Below are 26406 nucleotides of genomic sequence, written 5' to 3'. Positions count from 1 at the left end.
AGTTTAACTTTTGGTAAAATAATATGTTCCTCTATTGATAAGAAATATACACGTGTAAAATCGTACACAGAAATCTATCATTACCATTGCAATTGGCAAAACCACTTTCATAGTTTCACTTCTTACAAAATGAATGAGTACAACATTTTGTAGTCTGGTCTGTTCACACCCGTATAGCTTGCTCTTTTCTTTTATTTTATATGCTTAAGCAATAAGGCATAAACATATAATTCTAAGTAACTACAAATATGTTATTTATTGCAAACTCCTGAGAATTTAATTGTGGCAAGGACTGGATACAGAAATTAGAGGCCCTTCCTAATTCATAGGGCACCTTCTATATCACCAGTATGCCAATCCTCAGTATTAGGCCGCGGCCCCACAATCAGTATTTAGTCAGTATTCGGTCAGTATTTTTTCTCAGGAGTGGGAGCCGAAACCAGGTGAGGAACAATCAGAGAAAAGGTATAATACAAACAAGTCACCAATTCTGCATTTATCACCCACTCCTGGTTTTGGCTCCCACACCTGAGAAAAAATACTGACCGAATGCTGACAAAATACTGATAGTGGAGCCATGGCCTTATTATTACTGTTATAGCGACATTTATTCCATGGTGCTTTACATGTGAAAGGGGTATACTTAAAGAACAAGTACAATAGTCTTGAACAATACAAGTCATTGACTGGTACAGGAGGAGAGAGGATCCTGCCCACGAGGGCTCACTGTCTACAAGCAATGGGTAAGGATAGAGTAGGTGAGGGAAGAACTGGTCGTGCAGTAGTATTGTGGGGCGAGGGTTACTGCAGATTGTAGGCTTGTCGGAAGAGGTGGATCTTCAGGTTCCTTTTGAAGGTTTCCATGGTAGGCGAGAGTCTGATATGTTGGTTTAGAGAGTTCCAGAGTAGAGGGGATGCACGGGAAAAAAATTGTGTGAGATTGTGGGGAGAGGAAATAAGAGGGGAGTGCTGAAAGAGATCTTGTGAGGATCGGAGGTTGCGTGCAGGTGAGTACCAGGAGACAGGTTGTGGATGGCTTTGTATGCCATGGTTAGGGTTTTGAACTGGAGTGTCTACGCAATGGGGAGTCAGTGAAGGGATTGACAGAGAAGAGAGGCTGAGGAATAGCAGGGGGACAGGTGGATTAGTCGGGCAGCAGAGTTTAGGATAGATTGGATGGGTGCGAGAGTGTAAGAAGGGAGGCCACAGAGCAGAAGGTTGCAGTAGTCGAGGGAGATGATGAGGGCATGCAATAGTGTTTTTGCAGATTCTTGATTAAAGAATGTACGGATCCGGGAAATATCTTTGAGTTGGCAGGAAGTAGAAAGGGCTTGGATATGTGGTTTGAAGGAGAGATCAGAGTCAAGGGTTATCCCAAGGCAGCGTGATTGCGGGACTGGGGAGAGTGAGCAGCCATTGACTTTGTTGGATAGGTCTGTTGGGGGGAGTTGAATGAGATGGTGGAAAGATGACAAATTCCGTTTTGTCCATGTTAAGTTTTAGAAATCGAGTAGAGAAGAAGGATGAAATAGCGGACATAAAGTACAGACCAAAAGTTTGGACACACTTTCTCATTTAAAGATTTTTCTGTATTTTCATGACTATGAAAATTGTACATTCACACTGAAGGCATCAAAACTATGAATTAACACATGTGGAATTATATACTTAACAAAGAAGTGTGAAACAACTGAAAATATGTCTTATATTCTAGGTTCTTCAAAGTAGCCACCTTTTGCTTTGATGACTGCTTTGTACACTCTTGGCATTCTCTTGATTAGCTTCAAGAGGTAGTCACTGGAAATGGTCTTCCAACAATCTTGAAGGAGTTCCCAGAGATGCTTTGCACTTGTTGGCCCTTTTGCCTTCACTCTGTGGTCCAGCTCACCCCAAACCATTTCGACTGGGTTCAGGTCTGGTGACTGTGGAGGTCAGGTCATCTGGCGTAGCACCCCATCACTCTCCTGCTTGGTCAAATAGCCCTTACACAGCCTGGAGGTGTGTTTGGGGTCATTGTCCTGTTGAAAAATAAATGATGGTCCAACTAAACGCAAACTGTATGGAATAGCATGCCGCTGCAAGATGCTGTGGTAGCTATGCTGGTTCAGTATGCCTTCAATTTTGAATAAATCCGCAACAGTGTCACCAGCAAAGCACCCCCACACCATCACACTTCCTCCTCCATGCTTCACGGTGGGAACCAGGCATGTAGAGTCCATCCGTTCACCTTTCCTGTGTCACACAAAGACACGGTGGTTGGAACCAAAGATCTCAAATTTGGACTCATCAGACCAAAGCACAGATTTCCACTGGTCTAATGTCCATTCCTTGTGTTCCTTAGCCCAAACAAGTCTCTTCTGCTTGTTGCCTGTCCTTAGCAGTGGTTTCCTAGCAGCTATTTTACCATGAAGGCCTGCTGCACAAAGTCTCCTCTTAACAGTTGTTGTAGAGATGTGTCTGCTGCTAGAACTCTGTGTGGCATTGACCTGGTCTCTAATCTGAGCTGCTGTTAACCTGCGATTTCTGAGGCTGGTCACTCGGATAAACTTATCCTCAGAAGCAGAGGTGACTCTTGGTCTTCCTTTCCTGGGGCGGTCCTCATGTGAGCCAGTTTCTTTGTAGCGCTTGTTGGTTTTGCAACTGCACTTGGGGACACTTTCAAAGTTTGCCCAATTTTTCGGACTGACTGACCTTCATTTCTTAAAGTAATGATGGCCACTCGTTTTTCTTTACTTAGCTGCTTTTTCTTGCCGTAATACAAATTCTAACAGTCTATTCAGTAGGACTATCAACTGTGTATCCACCTGACTTCTGCACAACACAACTGATGGTCCCAACCCCATTTATAAGGCAAGAAATCCCACTTATTAAACCTGACAGGGCACACATGTGAAGTGAAAACCATTTCTGGTGACTACCTCCTCTTGAAGCTCATCAAGAGAATGCCAAGAGTGTGCAAAGCAGTCATCAAAGCAAAAGGTGGCTACTTTGAAGAACCTAGAATATAAGGCATATTTTCAGTTGTTTCACACTTTTTTGTTAAGTATATAATTCCACATGTGTTAATTCATAGTTTTGATGCCTTCAGTGTGAATATATAATTTTCATAGTCATGAAAATACAGAAAAATCTTCAAATGAGAAGGTGTGTCAAAACTTTTGGTCTGTACTCTACATTGTGGGATTCTGGTTAGTAATGAGATGATATCGGGTCCAGAGAGGAAGATCTGTGTGTGTCATCAGCATAAAGAGGATACTGAACGCCATGGGACTCTATGAGCTGTCCCAGGCTGAAGGTGTAGATGGAGAAGAGCAGGGGTCCTAGAACTGAACCTTGGGGGACATCGACAGATAGGGGATGAGATGAGGAGGTGGTGTGTGAGTGGGAGATGCTGAATGTCCGGTCTGTTAGGTATGAAGAGATCCAAGATATGGCCAAGTATATGATGCCAATAGATGAGAGAATCTGTAGTAAGAGGGAATGGTCCACTGTGTTGAAGGCAGATGACAGGTCCAGGAGGAGGAGGACAGAGTAATGTCGCTTGGATTTGGTAGTTAGTAGGTCATTGGTGACTTTAGTCAGGGCAGTTTCAGTGGAATAATGCGGTCGGAAGGCAGTTTGTAAGCGGTCAAAGAGGGAGCAGGAGGACAGGTGGGAGGACAGTTCAAGATGGACATGTTGTTTCAGTAGTTTTGAAGCATAAAGGAGAAGTGATAAGGGCTGATATCTAGACACAGAGGATGGGTCAAGGGAGGGCTTTTTGAGGATGGGTGTGATTGAGGCATGTTTAAAGCATGAAGGGAAGACACCAGTTGTTAGTAATAGACTGAAGAGATGGGTTAGGGTTGGTATGAAGACTGTAGTGAGGCTTGGGATGAGGTGGGAAGGGATCGGGTCAAGTGAACGGGTGGTGAGATGTGATCTGGAGAGTACAGAGGAAAGTTGGTCTTCTGTAATGGTGGAGAAGGAGGACTGAGTAGTTATGAGGAGGAGCTGTGCGGACTGTAGGCCAAAGCTTTCTCTGATGTTATCAGTCTTCTGCTTGAAGAATGAGGCAAAGCCTTCAGCTAAGATGAGAGGAGAGGGGGGAGGTGCTGGGGGACATAGAACATTGAAAGTGTTGAATAGCTGTTTAGGTATGTGTGACAGGGAGGATATGAGAGATGAGAAGTAGGTTTGTTTTGCTGCAGTGAGTGTAGACTTGAAAGTGGGAGGGAATGTTTGAATGTGATAAAGTCTTCGTTGGAATGGGATCTTTTCCATCTCCGCTCAGCAACCCTGGAAGCCCGCTTCAGTTCTTTAGTCAGGCTGGTGTGCCAGGGTTGCCTGTTGATTGTTCGGGCTTTGGTGTGTGTGAGGGAGCAGACTGATTCGAGAGCTGTAGCTGTTGTGGTGTTATATAAAGTGGCGGTTTCATCTGCATTGTGTAAGGAACCTATGTCTGCAAGAGGGAGAAGGGACTCAGAAAGTGAGTGGTAAATCAAGGTGAGATTTCTGCGAGGGTGAGCAAGTTTGTGGAGTGGGGATTGTGCACCTAGAGAGGAGAGAGAAGAGAATGTGAGTAGGTTGTGGTCAGAGAGGGGGAGAGGCGCGTTAGATAGGTTAGATAGGGAACAGGCGGGTGTTAAAAAGGTTGAACAGCAGAGGTGGGGAACCTCCAGACGTCCTTTTCTCTGGACCCCGAGCAGATTCCTGGTGACTGCAGTGCTTGGGCCGGGGATTGGAGAGCTTGGGCCGACGACCAGCAAAACTACAACTACTAATCGCTGCGGCACGTGCAATGAAGGCTTTCATCCTGACGTCTCCTGTGATGTATGTACCCTTAGAGTCTCCTGTAATGTATGTGCCCTGACGTCTCCTGTGATATACTGATGCAGTCCCTTCTTAATATATGTGCCTCAGCTCCTCCTGTGATGTATATGCCCCCTGCTCGTCCTGTGATGTATCTGTCCCAGCCCTTCCTGTGATGTATATGCCTCCAGTGCCTTCTGTGACGTATAATTGCCCCCTGCGTCTCCTGTGATGTATATGCTCCCAGTGTCTCCTGTGATGTATATGCCCAAACGTATCCTATGTGATGTATGTGTTCCAGTCACAGCGTCTCCTGTGTGATATATATGCTCCAGCCCAGGTATCTCCTATGTGAATTATATTCTGTAGACCTTCCACTGCTTGAGTTCTAGAAATGTCACATAAGCAGTGAGACCTGCCGTGTGATGTTCATCTGAGTTCAAAACTTACTGCTGCGAATTCTTTTCAAAATTCATCGCAAAGAGTCGCCTGTTGTCACGGGTGTGTCAGATGTGACAGTCAGTCGCCCCGCAGTTGGTTGCAGGAGATCTCTTCGTTTGGCATTACAGACACCTTCTTAGAAGCTGTCTCATTCTAGGACCCAGCGGCTACCTCCATCCTGCTCTAATTATCACCCTGGCCTGGGTGTTTAAATACTTTCAGTTTGCTATAGGGCGGTGTCGGTGATATTCACATGACCCCTTGTGAAGGCTTGGAGCTGTTGCAGTCTGTTTACTTCCTCTTTGGTGCTAAGAGGCCGTGTGTATAATCTCTCTAAAGTCTGCTCAAGCTAAGTTACTTCCTCATTTCTGTCTCCCCTTGCTGTCTTTAGTAGTTAGTGGGGACTGACTAGCGCACATAACCCACTTCCCTAGCTAGGGCCTAGCTGAAGGGTGATACAGGGTTTTAGGATCGGTGATTGGTGAGAAACCAATATAGGGACGATAGAGAAGACAGGGTGATATCAGATCAGCCTAGGCGGTCTCCACCCCCTCTTTCCTTAGTGTCTGAGCTCCCTTCCCCTTATCCCTTCGTGTTGCACTTTGTCTTTCCTACGTGCATAACACCTGTGCTCCAGACCGACGCAAATCTGGAAAAGCAGTTGTGAGCAACAACATCATCAATACTACCTAACATCTATAAGAGGGTGTGCCATGAAAGATAAAATTCCTCAGGGCTGTACGGAGACTGTCACCTACTGTCCAACCAGGACCCTGCGAAACCAATAACAGCTGGGAGTGTTTTGAAAAGGAGGCGTCTAGATGGAGGACCAGGTCGGGTGACATTCATGACGCAGTCACCCAATATAAAAGGCTAGAATGGCAAGGCGGGAAGTTTCTTGGCACAAAGAGAGAGAGCAGCAGGACGTGTGCTCGGAGGGATGTTGTGGTCGAGATACCGGGATGCACTCGAGATACCATACCAGCGGGCTGCTGCGCGCCCGCGAGTGAAATGCAGACTACGCCAAGCTAGATCCGTGGACCAGACCACATCGGTTAAGACCTGAGGCCCAGCCCTGCGCCAGTCAAGATCCAGAGACCAGACTACGACAGACAAGACCCAAGGCCCAGCCCTTGTTCATCCGGACCCTAAAGACGCCCGACGCAGGTCATGTCCCAAAGATCTGGCGAGGACCCTAATTTGGAGGTGAACGTCTGCGGCAGTGAACAGGAGGCGCAAGTGAACCTGGCCGTTACTTCCGACATTGACGTACGGTACAGGGAACAATCAGGAGTGGTACAGCAGGCCCAGAGAGCATTGATTGATTTTATCAAAAGGACTTGTGGCCTAGCGGGAAGAACCAGAGACCCCAGCTAGGGCCTGGAAGATAAAGAGAATCGTTATAGCGACACCCTTGTTACTGTGAACATTGTTCTCATTAGAAATTAGTGAAGAGTTATAGTTCTTGATAACAACTTTGCTATTATTGTATATTGAATATTGTACTCTGTAAATACCCTGTTAGGAATTACTCTTTGTTCCAATCACCCCCTTCCTATTTTCGCAGCAGAAGAATTAATAGTTTAGCAGCTGGTTACTTCTGCCTTGCCCTTCTCTGCGTATTGCATCCAGTTACCTGCTTACACATCATCACACCAAAGTGAAGCAGTTCCAGTCATTACATTAGAGGTGAATTAATTAAATGTTTGACCAAATATAGCAGATTAAATTTCAAGTTCATAATTTTGTACGACCCCCGAAGGATGGTATAAATATCCAAATGTCTTTTGGCAGAAAAAAGGTTCCCCACCCGTTGTACAGAATTAGAAATATGTGGCTACTTTCTTCCAATAACAGTGCCAAGCCTGTCCCCAGGTTATGTGTGATATTGCAGCTTAGCCAAATTCACTTCAATACAGCTGCGCTGAAATACCAGAAGCAACATGTGGACAGATATGGTTCTTGGAAGTTATGATTTCCTAGTTTTCCAAAAGCCATTGAACCATTAGCACAATGCCTTGCAATGTAATAGATAGTAGGAATCATATTTTTCTCTGAATCAGTGGTGCCTTGAATACATTTTCACAGCTTCCACATATGGCAATCTCACCCTTGAGTGATAGACTTATGAATGCACCCACGTTACATATACTGTAGAATGGTGCTTGGAATCTTGGTTTAGAAACCAAACTAAACCAGGTATAATTTAAAAATGTACAGAACTGTAAGGGTATGTTCACATCACGCAATTTTTGCGATACTTTTGGAAAATTACAGCAAAAACTAACAGTGGCAAAAAAAAAATTTCAACACAAATGCATCATGTGAACTAATTAATTTGGGCAAAAGACATGCTTGAAAAAGTACCTTTAATGCCTCCTGCTTAAAATTTGTATGTAGGCATGGTGCTATACAGTTTGTGAAATAATAATGTACCATAAACCACCATTTGAGTTACTTACCTGCATACATGGCATACTTCTATAGCGGTTCTTCTTTTCATATAACTGGTCTAGCAAATCCTTATTGTCAGTTTTCTCGCAGCCCAAGGATGACACCATACACACTACAATGATCTGCTCCAAGGATGAAGTCTTACTTATCAGCTGGTCAAACTCCAGGTCTGTCACATAGGGAACCTGGTGACTACTACACCTACAAATACTGCTGTCTTCACCCAACATCATTTTCTGTAAGACAACGGGGCAGGTATAATGTGATGTGTGCCAAATCTTCTCCGGACACTGTTCTAAAGGAACCGGGGGATTGGTAAGAGTTGCTGCATGCGTCCTACAGGAATGTTAGGGGAGCACAAAGAAAAATTCAGCTGAAGTCTAAAATTGGTTTTAAATACACAATCTTAATGAGTTGACAAACCAAGAAATAAGAATAATCTAAAATTATCCTCATCAAAGCCAATAAATATAATTTGGTGAAAAAAACTGAGCTCTATCAGTGTTTTCACATTGTGTTCTGGCACCCGTTCGGTGGCCCAGTCGGGGCTTATGTCCGAACTCCCGCAAAATGGGATTCGGACGTATACGCCGACAGGGCCATAGATTATAAAGGTGCTAGCAAAGCGAACGTGCGCTCTGCCGCTGTGCATCATTTTCGGGCGTACATGCCTGCTGGAGGCGTAGACTCAGATGCAGTCTACTACGTCTGAGTGTCCGCCTCCAGTATACACGCTCGAAAATGATGCACGGCAGAGCACACGTTTGCTCTGCCGACATCATTGTAGTCTATGGCCTCCAATGGGGCCACCGAACAGGTGCTGGAACACAATGTGAAAGCACCCTTACGCTACGTTCCAAAGATGAGCTTTTAGTCAGTGTTTTATGTTGCAGATTTTATGCACCATTTCTGCACCCATTAAGTAAAATAGGTTATTTGCATTTTTTTAAAAATACATGTGGCACCCCTGAGGGTTCAGTCGCCACAGAGGTACTGCATCTCACCCAGAGGTGTGGTATCTCACTCTCAGGTAAGGAAGGAGTATGGCTCGGGACCCTAACACCTGCATTCACTACACCACATTTCCGGGGGACAGGGCGAGATTGCTCCTACAGGAGAGCACAGTCCCTGGTCCCTGGCTGGAGTGGGGGGAACCACCTAGAGAGGGGGAACTATGTAGTGGATGGGGTGGAGGACGTAGATCCTGGGAGCACTTGTAGTAGGAGGTATAAAATAGAGACACCATCTTAGATCAAAGAAGGAGTTTCAGTCAGGCAGTGAGAGGAAGAGAAGTGACAGGAGCAGAGGCTCTGCACGAGCTCTGCTCTAGAGGCGGGCCTGGACAGTGAGGCCCAAGTCTGGGAAGAGAAGGAGAGGGAGCAGGACGGCTCCAGGAATGAGGAGAGAAGGGACCCTAGGGGTACGGGCCGTGCAGCAAGCCCTCAACTAGTGGAGAAAACTACTAAGGCTCAACTAGAAACCGGAGGCTGCAGCACTGTATGTACTGTAAGTCAGAAGTCCACGCCAGCTTCACTAAGAAGGTAGCCACATATGATCCAGGGGACAGAACATACGTCGCCCGCCAAGGCCCAAGGGTACCGGATAGAAGTGTCGCTAGGTGTGAGGTGCAGGGAGCAGGCCAGAGAGAGGACACACAGAAGGGGGTCCTGCTAAATACTCCAGAGATACCTGAGGGTGGACTGAGCCCCTCACTGAGTATGCGCAGCACGACGTGGGAAGTTGCTTGGACGTCTGTAACTTGAACTGCAATAACTATGAGTAAAGACCCTGGGACTGCACTATCTAGTCTCTGTGTTCCTTGCTGCGCCAGCACTCACTGCACTGGAACGCCCTGCGCAACCACCATCATCCACGCACACTGCCCTGAAGCTACACTCTTCCTGTAGGGAGTTATATCACCCTTGCTGCCAAACCATCAGCTTCAAAGGACTGCTCCATAGCGGCGGCCTCATTAGCTGCACTCCACAGGTGGCGTAGTCGGACATTTACACCCATATATATAAATACGCCTTAGATTGACCACCTGGGTCACGGACCGGGTCACCGCCACGGTGACTACAACACCCAGCATCTACAGGCTCGGCTCTGGGTACCTCACGGCCCAGGGGGCGCGTCATACACAGCGTAAAAAACTCACCAAAACTCCTTGTGGGAATATAGCCTTAATGTTCTAGTATCCATAAATTTACAATGCACATCAGCTTGCAAGTCTTTATACATGCATTTTTAGGGCAGAGACAAACAGCTGTATTTATCGCAATCCTTGTACTGGCCGTCAGCTCTCCTCACCTGAGCGAGACAGCCGCATAGAAATCCATCACGCTGTCATGCTCAGGTCAGGGGATGTGCCAGCCAGTCCGTTCGGAGCGATGTGATCATCGCACGAGTTATACGGCAGTCTGTCTCTGCCCTTACATCATGCTATTGAATAGAAATTCATATAATGTATAGTTCATGGTAAAATAAAATTGTTACTTAAGGCAAACTGTGGTTCCTTACCCTGATTTATTAACACTTAATCCATTTTCAGTTTTGCTTAAGTTTGGATCAGCAGCAGTTTGTTCCCTTCTTGTGCTTGATAAAGATGAAGGTCTAAATCAGACATCAATAAAGAAATTCAATGCAATACAGACACAAAAACAGTCATCACTTTGTTTTTGGGCAGCAAGTCTAATATCTTAGCTAAATTGGCCGTAGCCACACTTTATTCCCATAGAGAGAGAGGGAAGGTGACCGTTGAAAGCTATGGTGCTGCCAGTTAAGATATGTTCACGTCGCATTTTTCCCATGGTTTTCCATACATTTCTGTCACGAAAAAAACCACAGCATTTTATTGTCCCAGAAAAGTAAATGAGATTTAAAAAAAAAAAAATTGCCTTGCAAATTTAAAGCAGTTTCAGATCTGCAGTATTTTTCATCCATTCTACTGAATGGGAAAATTAATGCATCAAAAAAGTGCTTTTTTATGCGGTGCTTTTCTGGCCAGATGGTATTTTAAAGTATATTGCTTTTTATTTTGCACTAGTTTTAATAAAGCATCCTCTGGATATTTTCTAGAGTTTTCATTTACATATAACTCGTTTCTGATTCAGATATATCATAAAATGTTTGCTGTAAGGTGTTATACAAACATAAAAAAAATGTACACTACTGTTCAAAAGTTTGGGGTCTTTTAGAAATTTCATTATTTTTTAAAGAAAAGCACATTTTTTTCAATGAAGCTAACATTAATGAATCAGAAATATACTCTATACATTGTTAATGTGGTAAATGACTATTCTAGCGGCAAAAGTCTTGTTTTTATTGCAATATCTACATAGGTGTATAGAGGCCCATTTCCAACAACCACCACTCCAGTGATTTAATGGTACATTGTGTTTGCTAACTGTGTAAGAAGGCTAATTGATGTCTAGAAAACCCTAGAAATCCCTGGTACAAGTATGTTAGCCCAGCGGAAAACGGTTTGGCTGATTTGAGAAGCTATAAAATTGACCTTCCTTTGAGCTAGTTGAGAATCTGGAGCATTACATTTGTTTATTCTATGAAACTCTCAAAATGGCCAGAAAAAGAAAACTTTCATGTGAAACTCGACAGTCTATTCTTGTTCTTAGAAATGAAGGCTATTCCATGGGAGAAATTGCCAAGAAACTGAAGATTTCCTTCAACGGTGTGTACTACTCCCTTCAGAGGAGAGCACAAACAGGCTCTAACCAGAGTAGAAAGAGAAGTGGGAGGCCCCGCTGCACAACCGAGCAACAAGACATGTACATTAGAGTCTCTAGTTTGAGAAATAGACGCCTCACAGCTCCTCAGTTGGCAGCTTCATTAAATAGTACATGCAAAACGCCAGTGTCAACGTCTACAGTGAAGAGGCGACTCCGGGATGCTGGCCTTCAGGGCAAAGTGGCAAAGAAAAAGCCATATCTGAGACTGACTAATAAAAGCAAAAGATTAATATGGGCAAAAGAACACAGACATTGGACAGAGGAAGATTGGAAAAAAGTTTTATGGACAGATGAATCAAAGTTTGAGGTGTTTGGATCACACAGAAGAACATTTGAGAGATGCAGAACAACTCAAAAGATGCTGAAAGAGTGCCTGATGCCATATGTCAAGCATGGTGGAGGTAATGTGATGGTCTGGGGTTGCTTTGGTGCTGGTAAAGTGGGAGATTTGTCCAAGGTAAATGGGATTTTGAATAAGGAAGGCTATCACTCCATTTTGCAACGCCATGCCATACCCTGTTGACAGCGCTTGATTGGAGCCAATTTCATCCTCCAACAAGACAATGACCCAAAGCACACCTCCAACTTATGAATGAACTATTTAGGGAAGAAGCAGGCAGCTGGTATTCTATCTGTAATGGAGTGGCCAGCACAGTCACCAGATCTCAACCCCATTGAGCTGTTGTGGGAGCAGCTTGACCGTATGGTACTCAAAAAGTGCCCATCAAGCCAATCCAACTTGTAGGAGGGGCTTCAGGAAGCATGGGGGGAAATTTCTCAAGATTACCTCAGCAAATTAACAGCTAGAATTCCAAAGGTCTGCAACGCTGTAATTGCTGCAAAGGGAGCATTCTTTGACGAAAGCAAAGTTTGAAGGAAAAAAATATTCTTTCAAATAAAAATCTATTCATTTTGCTACTCATTTGATAAATAAAAGTATGAGTTTTCATGGAAAACACAAAATTGTCTGGGTGACCCCAAACTTTTGAACAGTAGTGTATATGTCCAACTGTGAGTCATTTGTCATTCATAAGATCCCATTTAAAAAAGAAAAAAAAGAACTTAATGTATATTTTAGCACTATTGGTGGCTATGGGTAATTTTTCATTAAACATGGAAAACCCTTTAAATGGGGTTGTCCGTGATTATACTTTTTTTTCTGGTATTGCAGTTCAGTTCTATTCACTTGAGTGGATTTCAGCTTCAATACCAAACGTACCCCATAGACAAATTCTCCCTATTTAATGATAAAGACAATTTTTTTTTTTAACCCTGAAAACATTTTATGTATTTGCACCATTTTTGCATCTCTTGGCAGGAAAAACGCTGGGTAAAATAGTCGTACTTTTTCCGCATTTTTTTACATGCGTTTTTAACCACTCATCTCATTAGGTTACTTTCCCTTTTTGGTGAAATACTCACCAAAAAGCTCATCATGTAGTAAAATCTGCAGCAAAAACGCTGAAAGAATTGACATGCTGCAGATTTAAATCTGCTCCAAATCTGCAAGTCAAAAATAAGTAATGTGTGCACGAGACCGGATTCTCATTAAGTTTGCTGGTATTCAGGTTTTGTGACAAATATGCTCAGAAAAAAAAGTGACAAATCTGCAGCGGGTGCATAGGCCCTTAATGGATAGGATCCATTGTATAAAAGATTGAGGTTGGGTGTGCTAGCAATAAAATAGAGATATTCGGTGGTAGCTGTTGAGTAAAATATTTTACTCTTAATAAGGCCACGTTCACACATACAGTATTTGGTCAGTATTTTACATCAGTATTTGTAAGCTAAAACCAGAAGTGGGTGATAAATACAGAAGTGGTGACATGTTTCTATTATACTTTTCCTCTGATTGTTCCACTCCTGATTTTGGCTTACAAATACTGATGTAAAATACTGACCAAATACTGAATGTGTGAATGTGGCCTAAAGGCATTTTACCCCACAACTGGGCCCTGAGCAGGTGGGGGGGCCCACTCGCCGTCGGGAACCTCGCCGCGTAATAGACCCGTGAGCGAAGGAGAGCGGTGCCAGCGCCCGCTCCCTCTCGCTTGCTCAGGGCCCCGGCACCCGGCACAATACTTACCTCTCCCCATGCCTCCGCAGCAGCTCCGGTCTCTTCCGCGTCCTCTGACTGTGGCGTCTCAGGTCAGAGGGCGCGGTGACGTCTTTCCACCGCGCTCTCTCTTGAGCCGTCACAGCGCAGAGCGAGAAGACGCCAGCGACGCTGGAGTCCGGAGCAGCGGCAGCAGGTGAGAAGTGAGGTGAGTATTTGATTTTTTTTCAATTTTTTTTATTGTATGGGGCCATGGGGCATTATATGGTGGGGTGGGGGTGTCTGACATCCTGCATGGGGCATTATAAGCGAGTGGGGTGTGCGACATCCTGCATGGAGCATTATAAGGGAGGGGGGGTGTGACATACTGTATGGGGCATTGTAACGGAGGGGGGGGGGTGTGACATCCTGCATGGGTCATTATAAGGGAGGGGGGGTGACATCCTGCATGGGGCATTATAAGGGAGGGGGGGATGACATCCTGCATGGGGCATTATAAGGGAGGGGGGGTGACATCCTGCATGGGGCATTATAAGGGAGGGGGGGGTGACATCCTGCATGGGGCATTATAAGGGAGGGAGGGGTGGCATCCTGCATGGGGCATTATAAGGGAGGGGGGCTGTGACATCCTGCATGGGGCATTATAAGGGAGGGGGTGTGTGACATCCTACATGGGGCATTATAAGGGGGGGTGACATCCTGCATGGGGCATTATAAGGGAGGGGGGGGGTGACATCCTGCATGAGGCATTATAAGGGAAGGGGGGGGTTACATCTTGCATAGGGCATTATAAGGGAGGGGGTGTGTGTGACATCCTGCATGGGGCATTATAAGGGAGGGGGGGTGTGACATCCTGCATGGGGCATTATAAGGGAGGGGGGGTGTGACATCCTGCATGGGGCATTATAAGGGAGGGGGTGTGTGACATCCTGCATGGGGCATTATAAGGGGGGACATCCTACATGGGGCACTATATGGGGGAGGAACAGCCTGCATGGGGCACTATATGGGGGAGAACAGCCTGTATGGGGCATTATTTGGGGGGGGGACAGCCTGTGTGGGGCATTATGTGGGGGGAACAGCCTGCATGAGGCTTTATGTGGGGGGAACAGCCTGCATGGAGCACTATGTGGGGGCACAGCCTGCATGGAGCATCATGTGGGGGCCAGTATTCTGTATGGAGCGTTATATGGGGGCCAGTATCCTGTATGGAGCATTATATGGGGGCCAGTATCCAGTATGGAGCATTTTATGGGGGCCAGTATGCTGTGCGGAGCGATTCGCCCGGGGCCCACAAAAACCTGGAGCCGGCCCTGGAGTTTTCCACTGTTTTATTAACAACGCACCCATCCTCAATTGCTTTTACTTTAGATCTCACTTGCCTACCCTTAGGCCGGTTTCACACGTCCGCATATCTCCGATACTGGAAAAACCGGTACTGGAGATATCCGTGTCCCGTGTGTGCTTTACGTGTTGCATCCATGTGCGGCACGTGTGCCGCATCAGGCTCACATAGACAGACGGCTGGGAATCAGCACTACAGTTAGCGCTGTTCCCGAGCGCCAGTGCTAAACACTGCCCTGATCATGATTCCCTGCCGATGTTGCGATCAGCACCAGCAGGGACAGTGATGAGGGTAGTAGTAGTCTGTTCCCGGTGTCCACCTGTGTAAAAATAATAAAATAATAAAATCCATGTACTCACCTCTCCTAGGTGTCCCCCGCTGTAATCGATGCGACCGCTGCTGCCGAGGAGCCGGGGAGAATGAGCCCCCCCCGGCACTGCAGCTCAGAAGTGGTGTCTTGTCACTCACTGAGCTGCAGCTCCGGAGTGGCTCATTCTCCCTGGTTCCTCGGCGGCAGCAGTCGCATGGATTACAGCGGGGGACACCTAGGAGAGGTGAGTACATGGATTTTATTATTTTATTTTTATTTTACACAGGTGAAAACCGGGAGAAGACTTCCACTACCCTCATCATAGTCCCTGCTGATGCTGATCGCAGCACCGGCAGGGAACCATGATGAGGGCAGTGTTCAGTACCCGGCGCTTGGGAGCAGCCCCAACTGTAGAGCTGACTCCCAGGCGCCGTTACGTGTCACTTGGATGACACACGGATGTCATCCGTGTGGTATGTTTTACGGACTGTGTGTCCTCAAAAAAACAGACTTGTCTCCGTGTGTAGCACATGGACACACGGTCCGTCAAAACACACTGAGGTGTGCAAATACACATTCATTTGAATGGGTATGCATGTGTCAGTGTCTCCAGTACTTGTGGAAACTGTCACCACTCATACCGGAGATACTGACGTGTGAAAGAGCCCAAAAGCTTAGTCCAGTTGATGTTTGTAGGCTCAGAGCAGGTATAATTCAGCATTCAATATGGTTGTGCCTATATATTGCACAACTACACCAGGTGAGCGAATCCATGGCTCTCCTTCCCCATCCTCCCTTTTCTCCTACATTTTTACCCTATATTGTGTTTTGTCTTTCTCTTCTTAACCCCTTTATTGGAGCAGCTGCATAAGGGTCTTGTAACCCTTTCAGTGCTTCATGTTTCCATACCTAGGTGAAGCTGGGCTCAGTGATGTATCCCATCTCATAGTATGAGAATGAGCAGGTGCCGATAGAAAGCGGCCATGTAGTAGGGCACTTTCTTTCTGCAGTGCACTCTCTACATCTGTTTCTGTGACAGGCTGGGATTTTACAACAGGTGATATAATGGCGAATACAGCAGCAGACTGGACTTTTCGTTTTCTTGCCATTTTTGGAGGGGCATCAGACATTTTCCGTATATGTGGTGAATCAACACCTGCAAAATTAAATTGTATCACAATCAACTACACATTACTTACATAGACCTATAATACAAATGCATAGCAATAAACAATAGCATACTATAGGCATACAAAAAACATATTGATGCCATTAAAATGAATCTAAATGTGAATTACCCATCACTATCAAGCTAAAATACAAGCATCACGCCAATCTCTGATGTTTATAACTTGGTTTTATGACATTGGTATCCCAGAAAACAAATGATCACAGGCTGTCCCACTGCTAGGACCCCCAAAGATCATCTGATGTCATCCAGAGAACCACTAAGCAGGATGTATAGCCAAACAGGCACCTGCCTACGTTGCAACTGCATTTGCTAATCTGCTCTTTTATCAAAGTAATTGATAGAAATGCTAACAGCATGTAACCACAGATCACCAAGAAATATATAGCTCTATCCCTTAGAGGGTATACCCATCTCATACATTTATGGCATATCACCAAGATAGTCCACCATCTTGTCAAATGTATCCCACCAATGGCATATGTATTGATTTTAAAAATAGGGAACTGACATATGCCGCAATCATTAGAGAGATGGTTAGAATTCCTATTCATGGTTCAGAATTCTGACCACCACACCACATTTATATCACACTTAATGGGGCCCCATTCTTGGGATAGAAGTGGGTTCCATTGGTGAGACCCGCATATCTTGCTGATATGTCATAAATGTACAAGATCAGAATATCTCTTTAAAGGGGTTTCCAGGTTTTTTTTTTATATATATAAAATTGCCACAAAGCTGTGAATGTGAAAGTTTAACAAAATAACTATTACTCCCCTGGTAAACTACGGCCACTTCGTAGGTTCCTCTGATTACTACACTCCATCACTGATCTCTGCAATCTATTTTTGCAGTGCAACGAGGCATCACCACTGGGCCAGTAAAAAGGTTTGCAGTGGTCTGGGGGGCATGTATTCATTGGAAAAATCCAGAAAACAGCGGTACAACTAGGGCAGCATCCATGGAGCACTGGGAATTTCATGTTGACTTGACAGTTATTTTTGTACTTTATTTTCCCTCCTTTAAGGCAACTTTATTATAAGAAAAAAAAAAAGAGCTGGACAACTCCTCTAGCTATGTGCCCACGATCAGGTTACAACAGCACTTTGGACGCAACGTATTTTTGCTGCGTCCAAAGTGCTGCGTTCGATCACGCAGGTAAATCCGCGTGTGTTCACTGAACCATGCGGAGTTACCGCATCCAAAACATTCTATTGTGGAAATTTCTGTTGCGGAGACCAGCGTCTCCGCAACAGAAGATGACATGCTGCGGCTCGTACAGCCGCGCCGTGGGTGAATTAGCGCGGCATCAAATAGAAGCACAGTGGGCATGAGATTTCTATAAATCCATCCACTGTGCTTCTAATATAGACAGCAGCGTTTTGGACGTGGCACAGGTGAACTGCGTCCAAAACACTGCTATTACGGATCATGGGTACATAGCATATATCATTTCTGAATAAAAATATAACAAACAACTTGCCTGCAGCCAAGCGATAATGCTCCATCCAATCATCTACAATATTTCGGATTTTTCTCTGAAGCTTTCTGAGCTCAACAGCGGCATTGAAGTCATTTGAAGGACTAATATGATCCTCGGGAATGACAAGCGTCTTTGCCAGCTCTGATAAAATTGTCTTATTTAGAAAATTAAGATATTTGGTTAGAAATCATTGGCTTTTAAAAGAAATATCCAGTGGATAAAAAATATTTTTAAAAGACACAGACTTTTATTGAAAAAAAAAAAAAATAAATGAAGCAATACTCACCACTGGTTCACAGTTTCTATTCAGACACTTTTGAGATCCCTACTGATCTCTACTTCTCGTCCTGACATATCAGAAGTGGCAGCAAATGCCAATCACTTCTCTAGCAGTGACCAACCTCAGTAGAGACCAGCAGGGACCTAGAAAGTGTATGAGCAGGAATGCAGGGGAGGTTTGCTGAATATCATCTGATCTGAGCCATTTTAAAAACTGTTTTTATCCACTAACAACCTCTTCACCCCCTTCACAAGTTAATTTATTGGTAGCCATTAGCCATCCCTGGTTGTCAAGGCTGCTGTATTATGTGCTAAATTTTTAAAAGTGTTTAATAAAAAAAAATTAAAAAAAAAAATATATTTGTAAGCTGAGGCGTATCTAGGGGAAGGTAGCCGGTGTATGTGCCCCCTGTTGCAGCCGGTGAGGGGGCGCTGTCGGGCTGCCTAATGCGCAGTCCGAGATGCCTCCCCCGGCGACAGCATCCTGCTGTCCCCCAGACCGGGATTCAGCAGTTCTCTGAGCAGACTGTCAAGCTGATAGCCCGCTTAGAGAAGCAGCAGTGCGCGGCTCCCAGCATTCAATTATACTTGCCTTTAGACGCAAGTACAATTGAAGCGCTGACCGTCGGCTTAGAGCTACGTCAGCAGCATGATCAGGTCATGTGATCGCGCTGCTGACGCCACTCGCCGGCACACAGAAGAGAGAAGACCATGGTGGTAAGTGCTCCTATGGCTATGGAGCTGAAGACACCGAAGATTCAGCTAGGGGGTGGGGGTATGTAGTAATTATGCAGGGGGGCTATTTATTAATTGTGCAGGGGGGCTATTAATTGTGCAGGGGGCTATTAATTGCGCAGGGAGCTATTAATTGCGCAGGGGGCTATTAATTGTGCAGGGGGCTATTAATTGTGCAGGGGGTATTTATTAATTGTGCAGGGGACTATTAATTGTGCAGGGGACTATTAATTGTGCAGGGGGGTATTAACTGTGCAGGGGGCTATTAATTGTGCATGGGCTATTAATTGTGCAGAGAGGCTATTAATTGTGCAGGGAGGCTATTTATTCAGTGTGGAGGGGGGATTTATTGTGTGTTGAAGGGAGATTTATTCTGTGTGGAGGGGGGAATTTATTCAGTGTGGAGGGGGGAATTATTCTGTGTGAAAGGGGAGATTTAAACTGAGGGGAGCGAGTGGGGAGTCGGTGCAGACACATTATTGGTATCGAGGGAAAAAATGTGTGCAGACACAGTATGGGGAGTTGGGGGGGGGGGGGGGGAGTCTGAGGAGGAAATATGAGGAGGTAGGGGGAAACGTGTAAGGAGACTATTGAGTGGAATAGCGTGAGGAGACAGTATGGGGGAAGAAAAGTGAGAGTGGGCTCAGAATAGAGACTGAGTAGTGGGTGGGAGGTAGCATGGGGAAGACAGTGTAAGGTCACAGCCAGGAGGGAACAGTATGCTAAGGAGGGGGAGTGTGATGGGGGGGCACAGTACAGAGACTGGGCCCTATAGTAGGGGGGATACAGTGTGAGGACAGAGGGGTGAAGAGGGGGCCCAGTATGGAAAGGAAAGGGCAGTGTGGAGGGCATGTACCATAAGAGGGACAGTATGGGGGTGATATTTTGTGCAGGGAATATAGTGAGGGACAATTATATATTCAGGGGCTCAGCATAGGGCAGATATTTTTATTCAAGAGCATTATAATGACACTGCTATCTTTCAGGGCATCGTGTGGGGATGTGCTGCAGAAGGCCGGAGAAAAAAGAAGTCTGCAGAGACGAGCTGTGGATGAGAAAACTCATCATGGAGACTGGACAAGGGGAAGAAAAGAAAGAACGACTCCGGAGACAACGTCATCTATAAGGTACCTGGATGTAAATGTTTTTTATGATGCTGACATTTTTATATTTTTATTTATGTTAGGAGCATTAAAGACGTTGTCCACGTTTATGATAAGTCTGCAATCATTCTATGTGACTGCAGACTTCTGAATTCTCACAGTGCGCACTGCACACTGTCAAGATTCTCTGGTGCGGGCAGTTTACATACATGCAGTCATGTGCTGACTGGACATGCGTGGCCTCACTCAATGAAAATGAATTGAGCGAGGCCGGACATGTCTAGTCGTTATGTGTCCAGAAGTATACAAATCTCATACTTGGGCTCACATGACCGTCCACTCTTGCCACAGCAAGGGAGAATCCTAAAAGTGTGCAGTGCATGTGCTGTGAGAATTCAGAAGCCTGCAGTCACATACAGTGACTGCAGACGTTCATCTCAAACCTCAACGAGCCCTTTAATTATAAAATAAAGCCCTGTAGCCAATCCTAACAACGTGTAATATACTCACTGTCAGGATTCAGCTCTGCTTGCAGGTTCCATCAGTCATCACATGGCTCCTTCACTCACGTGCGATTTTCATATTTATGGTCACGTGACAGCGAGCTTTTCTTCCTGCTTCTCTCAGAGAGAATTAGGAAGAGCAGCTCGTCGGCATGTGACTAAGGCCACAGCCCCACTATCAGTATTTGGTCAGTATTCGGTCAGTATTTTTCTCAGGAGTGGGAGCCAAAACCAGGTGAGGAACAATCAGAGAAAAGGTATAATAGAAACAAGTCACTAATTCTGCATTTATCACCCACTCCTGGTTATGGCTCCCACTCCTGAGAAAAAATACTGACCGAATACTGACAAAATACTGATAGTGGGGCCGTGGCTTTAGTGTTCAAATCGCATATGAGCTGGGGGAGGTGTGTGTGTGTGTGTGGGGGGGGCACCGCCAAACTGAATTCTTGCCCCGGGTGCTGGAAGACCTAGATACACCTCTGTTTGTAAGAAAGTTCTGTTTGTTGTTATCATCTTTGTGCACTTTCTGCAATCTTTGGCTCTTCACTAGTATATAAACTATGCCGTATGAACCCCAGAGAGTAACAGTGTCAGATCTTAGGGGATAAAGTTCTAACACGGTATTGTAATGACACCTGGGAAAGTGGTCTGCAACAGGATGTCAGAGCCAAAAGTGGGGCTTTCAGATGTAACTTGTACCATGAAGATGACTTGTATTAGGGTATATGACAACGATTAGCAACAAAGCTGTCATCAATAATGTATCCCACAAGAAGAAAGAGTCAGTAATGGTATCTGCTGTGAAAACAAAGACACATACATCTGTGAAGCAGAAGGTGACATAGGGGTAATCATTATTTCAGAATATAGATTATACCCTTCCCCGCATAGTCATCTAACACCTAACAATCTTCTATTCTTGAATCATGTATGAAAAATTTAAATATAAAAAATAATTATTTCATTTTATGCCATGCTATCTGGTATAATTAATTAGTGTTGAGCCACCCCCGTAGTGTTCGAGTTCGGTTCGGTTCGTCGAACACCCGTGTGTTCGCCGAACTGTTCGTCGAACTGTTCGTCGAACACCTTCGAACACCGTTAAAACCAATGGCAGGCAAACAAAAACACATAGAAAACACCTTCAAGGGTGTCCAAAAGCTGACAAACTGCTCAGAAGACACAACTAACACATGGAAAAGTGACAAGTACATATAGTCATGCGAAAAGAAAAGAGGTGGAGGAGTAAAAGGAGGGGGAGACACAGATATAGGCATGTCATGCCCTTCTAAAATCCAAAAAGTGAGAAGCCGACACGGCCAGTCCGCTCCTGCCCGTGCCACCTCCGTGTCGCCGGGTTTGTGCCAGAGCCGCGGTGAACCCCGACGGCCAGCCCCCTCTCCCAATACTGGTGCCTGTCCGCTGGTGGGTCGAGCGAGCCCCCCTGTGGTGGAGGCAGCTCTAAGCTTTTTAATTTAAATTGTCTCTCTAATTTGAATGAATACACTTTAAATCCATTTACAAGGATCTATTGGAGGGCAAGTCTCATGCCAGCAACCGCGTAATTCCAGCTCCAGTAGCGTCCACTAAAGCTGCTGCAGTTAAAAAGCTTTTATAAGGATCGAGCTCGGCTGTCCACCGCAAGGCATCCTACTGCCAGTCCCAGCCCCTATGCCTTGGGGTGCCTCCTGATGCTCTTCACTGAGTATCCCGTGGTCCCGAAGCATTTCCTTTGAAAAAATTAAGTGTCCAAACTACAGGTGGTGAAGCTTGCTTAACAGCCGGGATAATCCGCTGACTAGCAGACACTGCTACTAGGCACAAAGTATTTCCTGGGCTAGATGCAGTTAAAAATTTGTAATTAGATACTCTCGTTGGATGCTGAGAAAGCATTCCATAGAGTCTCCTGGCACAACATATATGATTCACTTAAAAAGCTTGGGGTAGGGGTCTAGGGGACCCTTTTATAGCCAAAATCACGGCCCTGTATCACAATACGTCACCTAGGCTGAAGATAAATGGAACTGTAGCACCCTGAGGGCTCTGTTGCTACAGAGGTATTGCACCTCACCCAGAGGTGTGATATCTCACTCTCAGGTAAGGATGGAGTGTGGATCAGGACCCGACACCTGCATGCATTACACCACATTGCCGTGGGGCAGGGCGACCAATATGCCTCTGAGATGAGCACGACAGTCCCTGTCCCTGGCTGGAGTGGGGGAGGGAACACTGAGGAAGGGGAACCCTGTAGTGCAGGAGCAGGGAGGAAGCAGTTCCTGGGTGCATTGAGAAGGGAGTATAAAAGGTGGGCACCATCTTAGTTCAGTGCAGAGAAGTCTGAGCAGAAGTGGCAGGGAGCAGGGGCTCTGCATGAGCTCTGCTCCGGAGGCGGGCCTAGTAACAGAGGCCCAGGCCTGGAAGAGGGAGAAGGAAGGAAGAGGAGCGGAGAAGGCTCCAGGAACGAGGAATGAAGGGATCCCAGGGGTGCGGACGGGCGAGTCGCCACCGCACGCCCGAATCCACCTGCGTGGAGGGGTCAGGCCAAAGGGGGAGACCGGTCCCCGAAACTAGTGGAGGCAGGAAACGACCCTCAGCTAGAAACCGGAGGCTGTGACATTTTATGTGGCGCAGCCCCTCGCTACACCCGCTAGGAAGGCACCACATAGGGTCAGGGAAACTGGCGCCAAGTTTACCAAGAGGAGGCCCGAGGCAGCCCGGACAGAAGGGTTGGTAAGAAAGGCCAGACAAAGGACACACAAAGGGGGTCCTGTGAAGCGCTCCAAAGTTATCTGGGAGTTGTCTGAGCCCCTCACCTGGTGAGCACAGTACGACGTGGGCAGCCGTTACCTGCAGACGTGGTCTGGATAATAAGAACTGTGAGTAAAGGCCCTGGACTGCATCACTGACTCCGTGTCGTTACTGCTGCTGCCCTGCACCATCACCCCCATCCTCCGCATACACTGCCCTGAGGCTATACTCCTCCCGTGGGGAGTTATGCTACGCTCTGCTGCACCCACAACACCAGCCTCAGCGGTCTGCCCTGCAGCGGCGGTTCACTCTGACCGCAATCCACGGGTGGCGTAGTCGGACATTTAAACATCAAAACCACATAAATAGTTCCGCCACTGGTTTGACCACCCTGAGCCACGGAACCGGGTCGCCACCACGAAGACTACAACCACCAGCATCCACCAAAAAGGGTCCGGCTCCGGGTGTCCCAAGGCCCAGGGGGTGCATCAGAACATTTTCATCACCTTTCACAATCACCAATGGGACAAGGCAGGGATGTCCTCTGTCCCCTCTCTTATACATCCTAGTGACGGAGCACCTGCTCTCATCAATTCGCCATAACCCCAATATTAGGTGGATTGAGGTGGGAGGCACCGAGTACAAGTGCTCTATATTTGCTGATGATGTCCTAGTATATATCACTCAATCACATATATCCATCCATGCTGTTATGGCTGAAATAGATCACTTTGTTACATGGTCAAATTTTAAAATCAATGCAGCGAAGTCTGAGGCCCTCGATGTCTCCCTCCCCAAATCCATATAGGATTCCATCCAGTCCAACTTTCCCTTTGCCTGGCCCTCACAGGGTATCAAATACTTAGGAATTCCTATTCATAGAAACCTCTCCCATCTATGTTATCTTAATTTTGGGCCCTTTATTGAACAACTCCATACAGACCACGGTTGGCAAGTTAGAACTGTAAGATTCACTACGTGAACCACTGGTGTTTTGTGGAAAAGCACATGTACACTGTGTTCCAAATTATTATGCAAAAAGTGTTTAGGAGTGATAAGGTAAGAATTTGTTTGTTTGTCAGTTAAACTCATTGATGGTGATGTGTGTCAGGGCTCTTTATATCACTGTAAGCAATTGCAGACACCTGTGCTAATTAGTTTGGCAGGTGTGTCCAATGAAAGGCAAGACTACTTAAGAAGGCTGTCTCACATTATTAAGCAGCCTACATTTTCTGCCAAAATGGGAAAGAAAAAGGATGTGTCAGCTGCTGAGAAGCAACAAATTGTGGAGTGTTTAGGTCAAGGCATGACTACAATCAACATTGTGTGATGATCAGGATGAAGTGTCTTGGCAATCAAGAAGTATGTAGCTGATTCACAGTACACACGTGTGCGTGCTGATAAGGGCAAATTGAGGACTCTTTCCTACAGGCAATTACGTCAGGTTAAAAGAGCAGCGGCAAAAAAGCCTTGTCATAGCAGCAGACAAGTTTTTGAAGCTGCTGGTGCCTCCAACGTCCCCCGAACAACAAGATGCAGGGTCCTTCAGAGGTTTGCAGCTGTGCATACGCCATCCTGTCGACCTCCTCTATCCACTTCACACAAGCAGAAACGGCTCCAGTGGGCCAAACATTACATGAAGACTGATTTCAAAACTGTTTTGTTCACGGATGAGTGCCGTGCAGCGCTCGATGGTCCAGATGGATGGAGTGGAGGATGGCTGGTTGATGGACACCCCACGCAAACACGGCTACAGCGCCAACAAGGAGGAGGTGGAGTAATGTTTTGGGCTGGAATCATGGGGAGAGAGATTGTCGGCCCCTTTAGGATCCCTGAAGGCGCTAAAGATGAACTCCATAATGTATGTGGATTTTCTCAAACAGCACTTCCTGCCATGGTTCAAGAAGAAGAACCGTGTATTTCACAGCAAGATCATTTTTTTGCATGATAATGCACCATCTCATGCTGCACATAAAACATCTGCATCTCTGGCTGATATGGGCATAAAAGGGGACAAACTTATGGTGTGACACCCATGCTCCCCTGACCTCTACCCCATTCAGAACCTCTGGAGCATCATCAAAAGGAGTGTCTATGATGGCGGGAGGCAGTTCACATCTAAGCAACAGCTCTGGGAGGGTATTCTGTCCTCATGCAAAACAATTGAAGCAGAAACCATCCAAAACCTGACAAATTCAATGGACGAGAGAGTTCAGAAGCTCCTTTCGAACAAGGGGTCCTATGTGAAAATGTAACATCACCTAGAATAAAGTTTTGAGTTGAAAACTGTTTGATTTTAGTTTCTAATAACCTGCTAATGCTTATAATTTCAAAAATGACCATTTTTTTGGTCTTTATTAAAATGAAATGGTTGATCGAAAAGTTTGGGGGATCTAAGAGTGTGGCAACCCAGTAGTCATGATTACTTCGAATTCTGACAATATGAGGGTCATGTTGCAGGTAGTGCAGCAAGAAGGCACTTATGTGTCTTGCGCATCTCGGAGCCCCAAAATTATTTTCCGGGCTAGATGCAGCTAAAAATTATTATTAATTTTAAATCTGGTGGAGCTTAGTATAGATGGCCTAATAGGATCAGTGCTGCACACTGCTACAAAGCCCAAATTATTTTCCAGTCAAGATACAGATAAACATGATTAGTAATTTTAAATCTGGTGGAGCTTATTATAGATGGCCTAATAGAATCAGTGCTGCACACTGCTACAAAGCCCAAATTATTTTCCAGCCAAGATACAGATAAACATGATTAGTAATTTGAAAGCTTAAAACGGTTGGTAGGGTGATTTTCACCAATCATCAAGCTTTTACTCTCCCCAGGATGACACAGGGGTAGAAAAGTCGTTTCGGATCCATGATTTGTTCATCTTTATGAACGTGAGTCTGTCTACATTATCAGTGGAGAGCCGCGTGCGCTTATCTGTCAGCACACCACCAGCAGCGCTGAACACACGTTCAGACAGAACGCTGGCTGCGGGGCATGACAAGATCTCCAAGGCGTAAGTGGCTAGCTCCGGCCATTTATCCAGATTGGAAGCCCAAAAAGAGCAAGGGTCCAGTGACACAGTCATGGCTTCAATGTTTACTTGGAGATACTCCTGTACCATCGTCTCTAGGCGTTGACTATGTGTCAGACTTCTTGTCTCCTGTGGCCTTGCAAAGGATGGGCTAAAAAAGTGGTGAAATGATTCCGCAAAATTGA

At 45.7% G+C, this 26406-nt stretch overlaps 1 protein-coding gene across 1 annotated transcript in view; it reads right to left on the bottom strand.

The window, feature by feature from the left end:
• Window positions 1-26406, bottom strand: part of LOC141165040 (uncharacterized) — a 101744-nt gene that overhangs the window by 28692 nt on the left and 46646 nt on the right. Inside the window, exons 12-15 of the mRNA XM_073650690.1 lie at window positions 17819-17972; window positions 16053-16299; window positions 10207-10299; window positions 7695-8022 (exon numbers count right to left, since the gene is read on the bottom strand). Coding sequence (XP_073506791.1) covers window positions 7695-8022; window positions 10207-10299; window positions 16053-16299; window positions 17819-17972 — 822 coding nt within the window. The remainder of the gene's footprint in view (window positions 1-7694; window positions 8023-10206; window positions 10300-16052; window positions 16300-17818; window positions 17973-26406) is intronic.

This window comes from Phyllobates terribilis, unplaced genomic scaffold (genome assembly GCF_046119375.1).
Source record: "Phyllobates terribilis strain yellow unplaced genomic scaffold, ASM4611937v1 Scaffold_11__3_contigs__length_659146591, whole genome shotgun sequence".
NCBI lineage: Eukaryota > Metazoa > Chordata > Amphibia > Anura > Dendrobatidae > Phyllobates > Phyllobates terribilis.
Note: the sequence above shows the minus strand (reverse complement) of the source record. Positions and strands in the feature narration are given on the sequence as shown.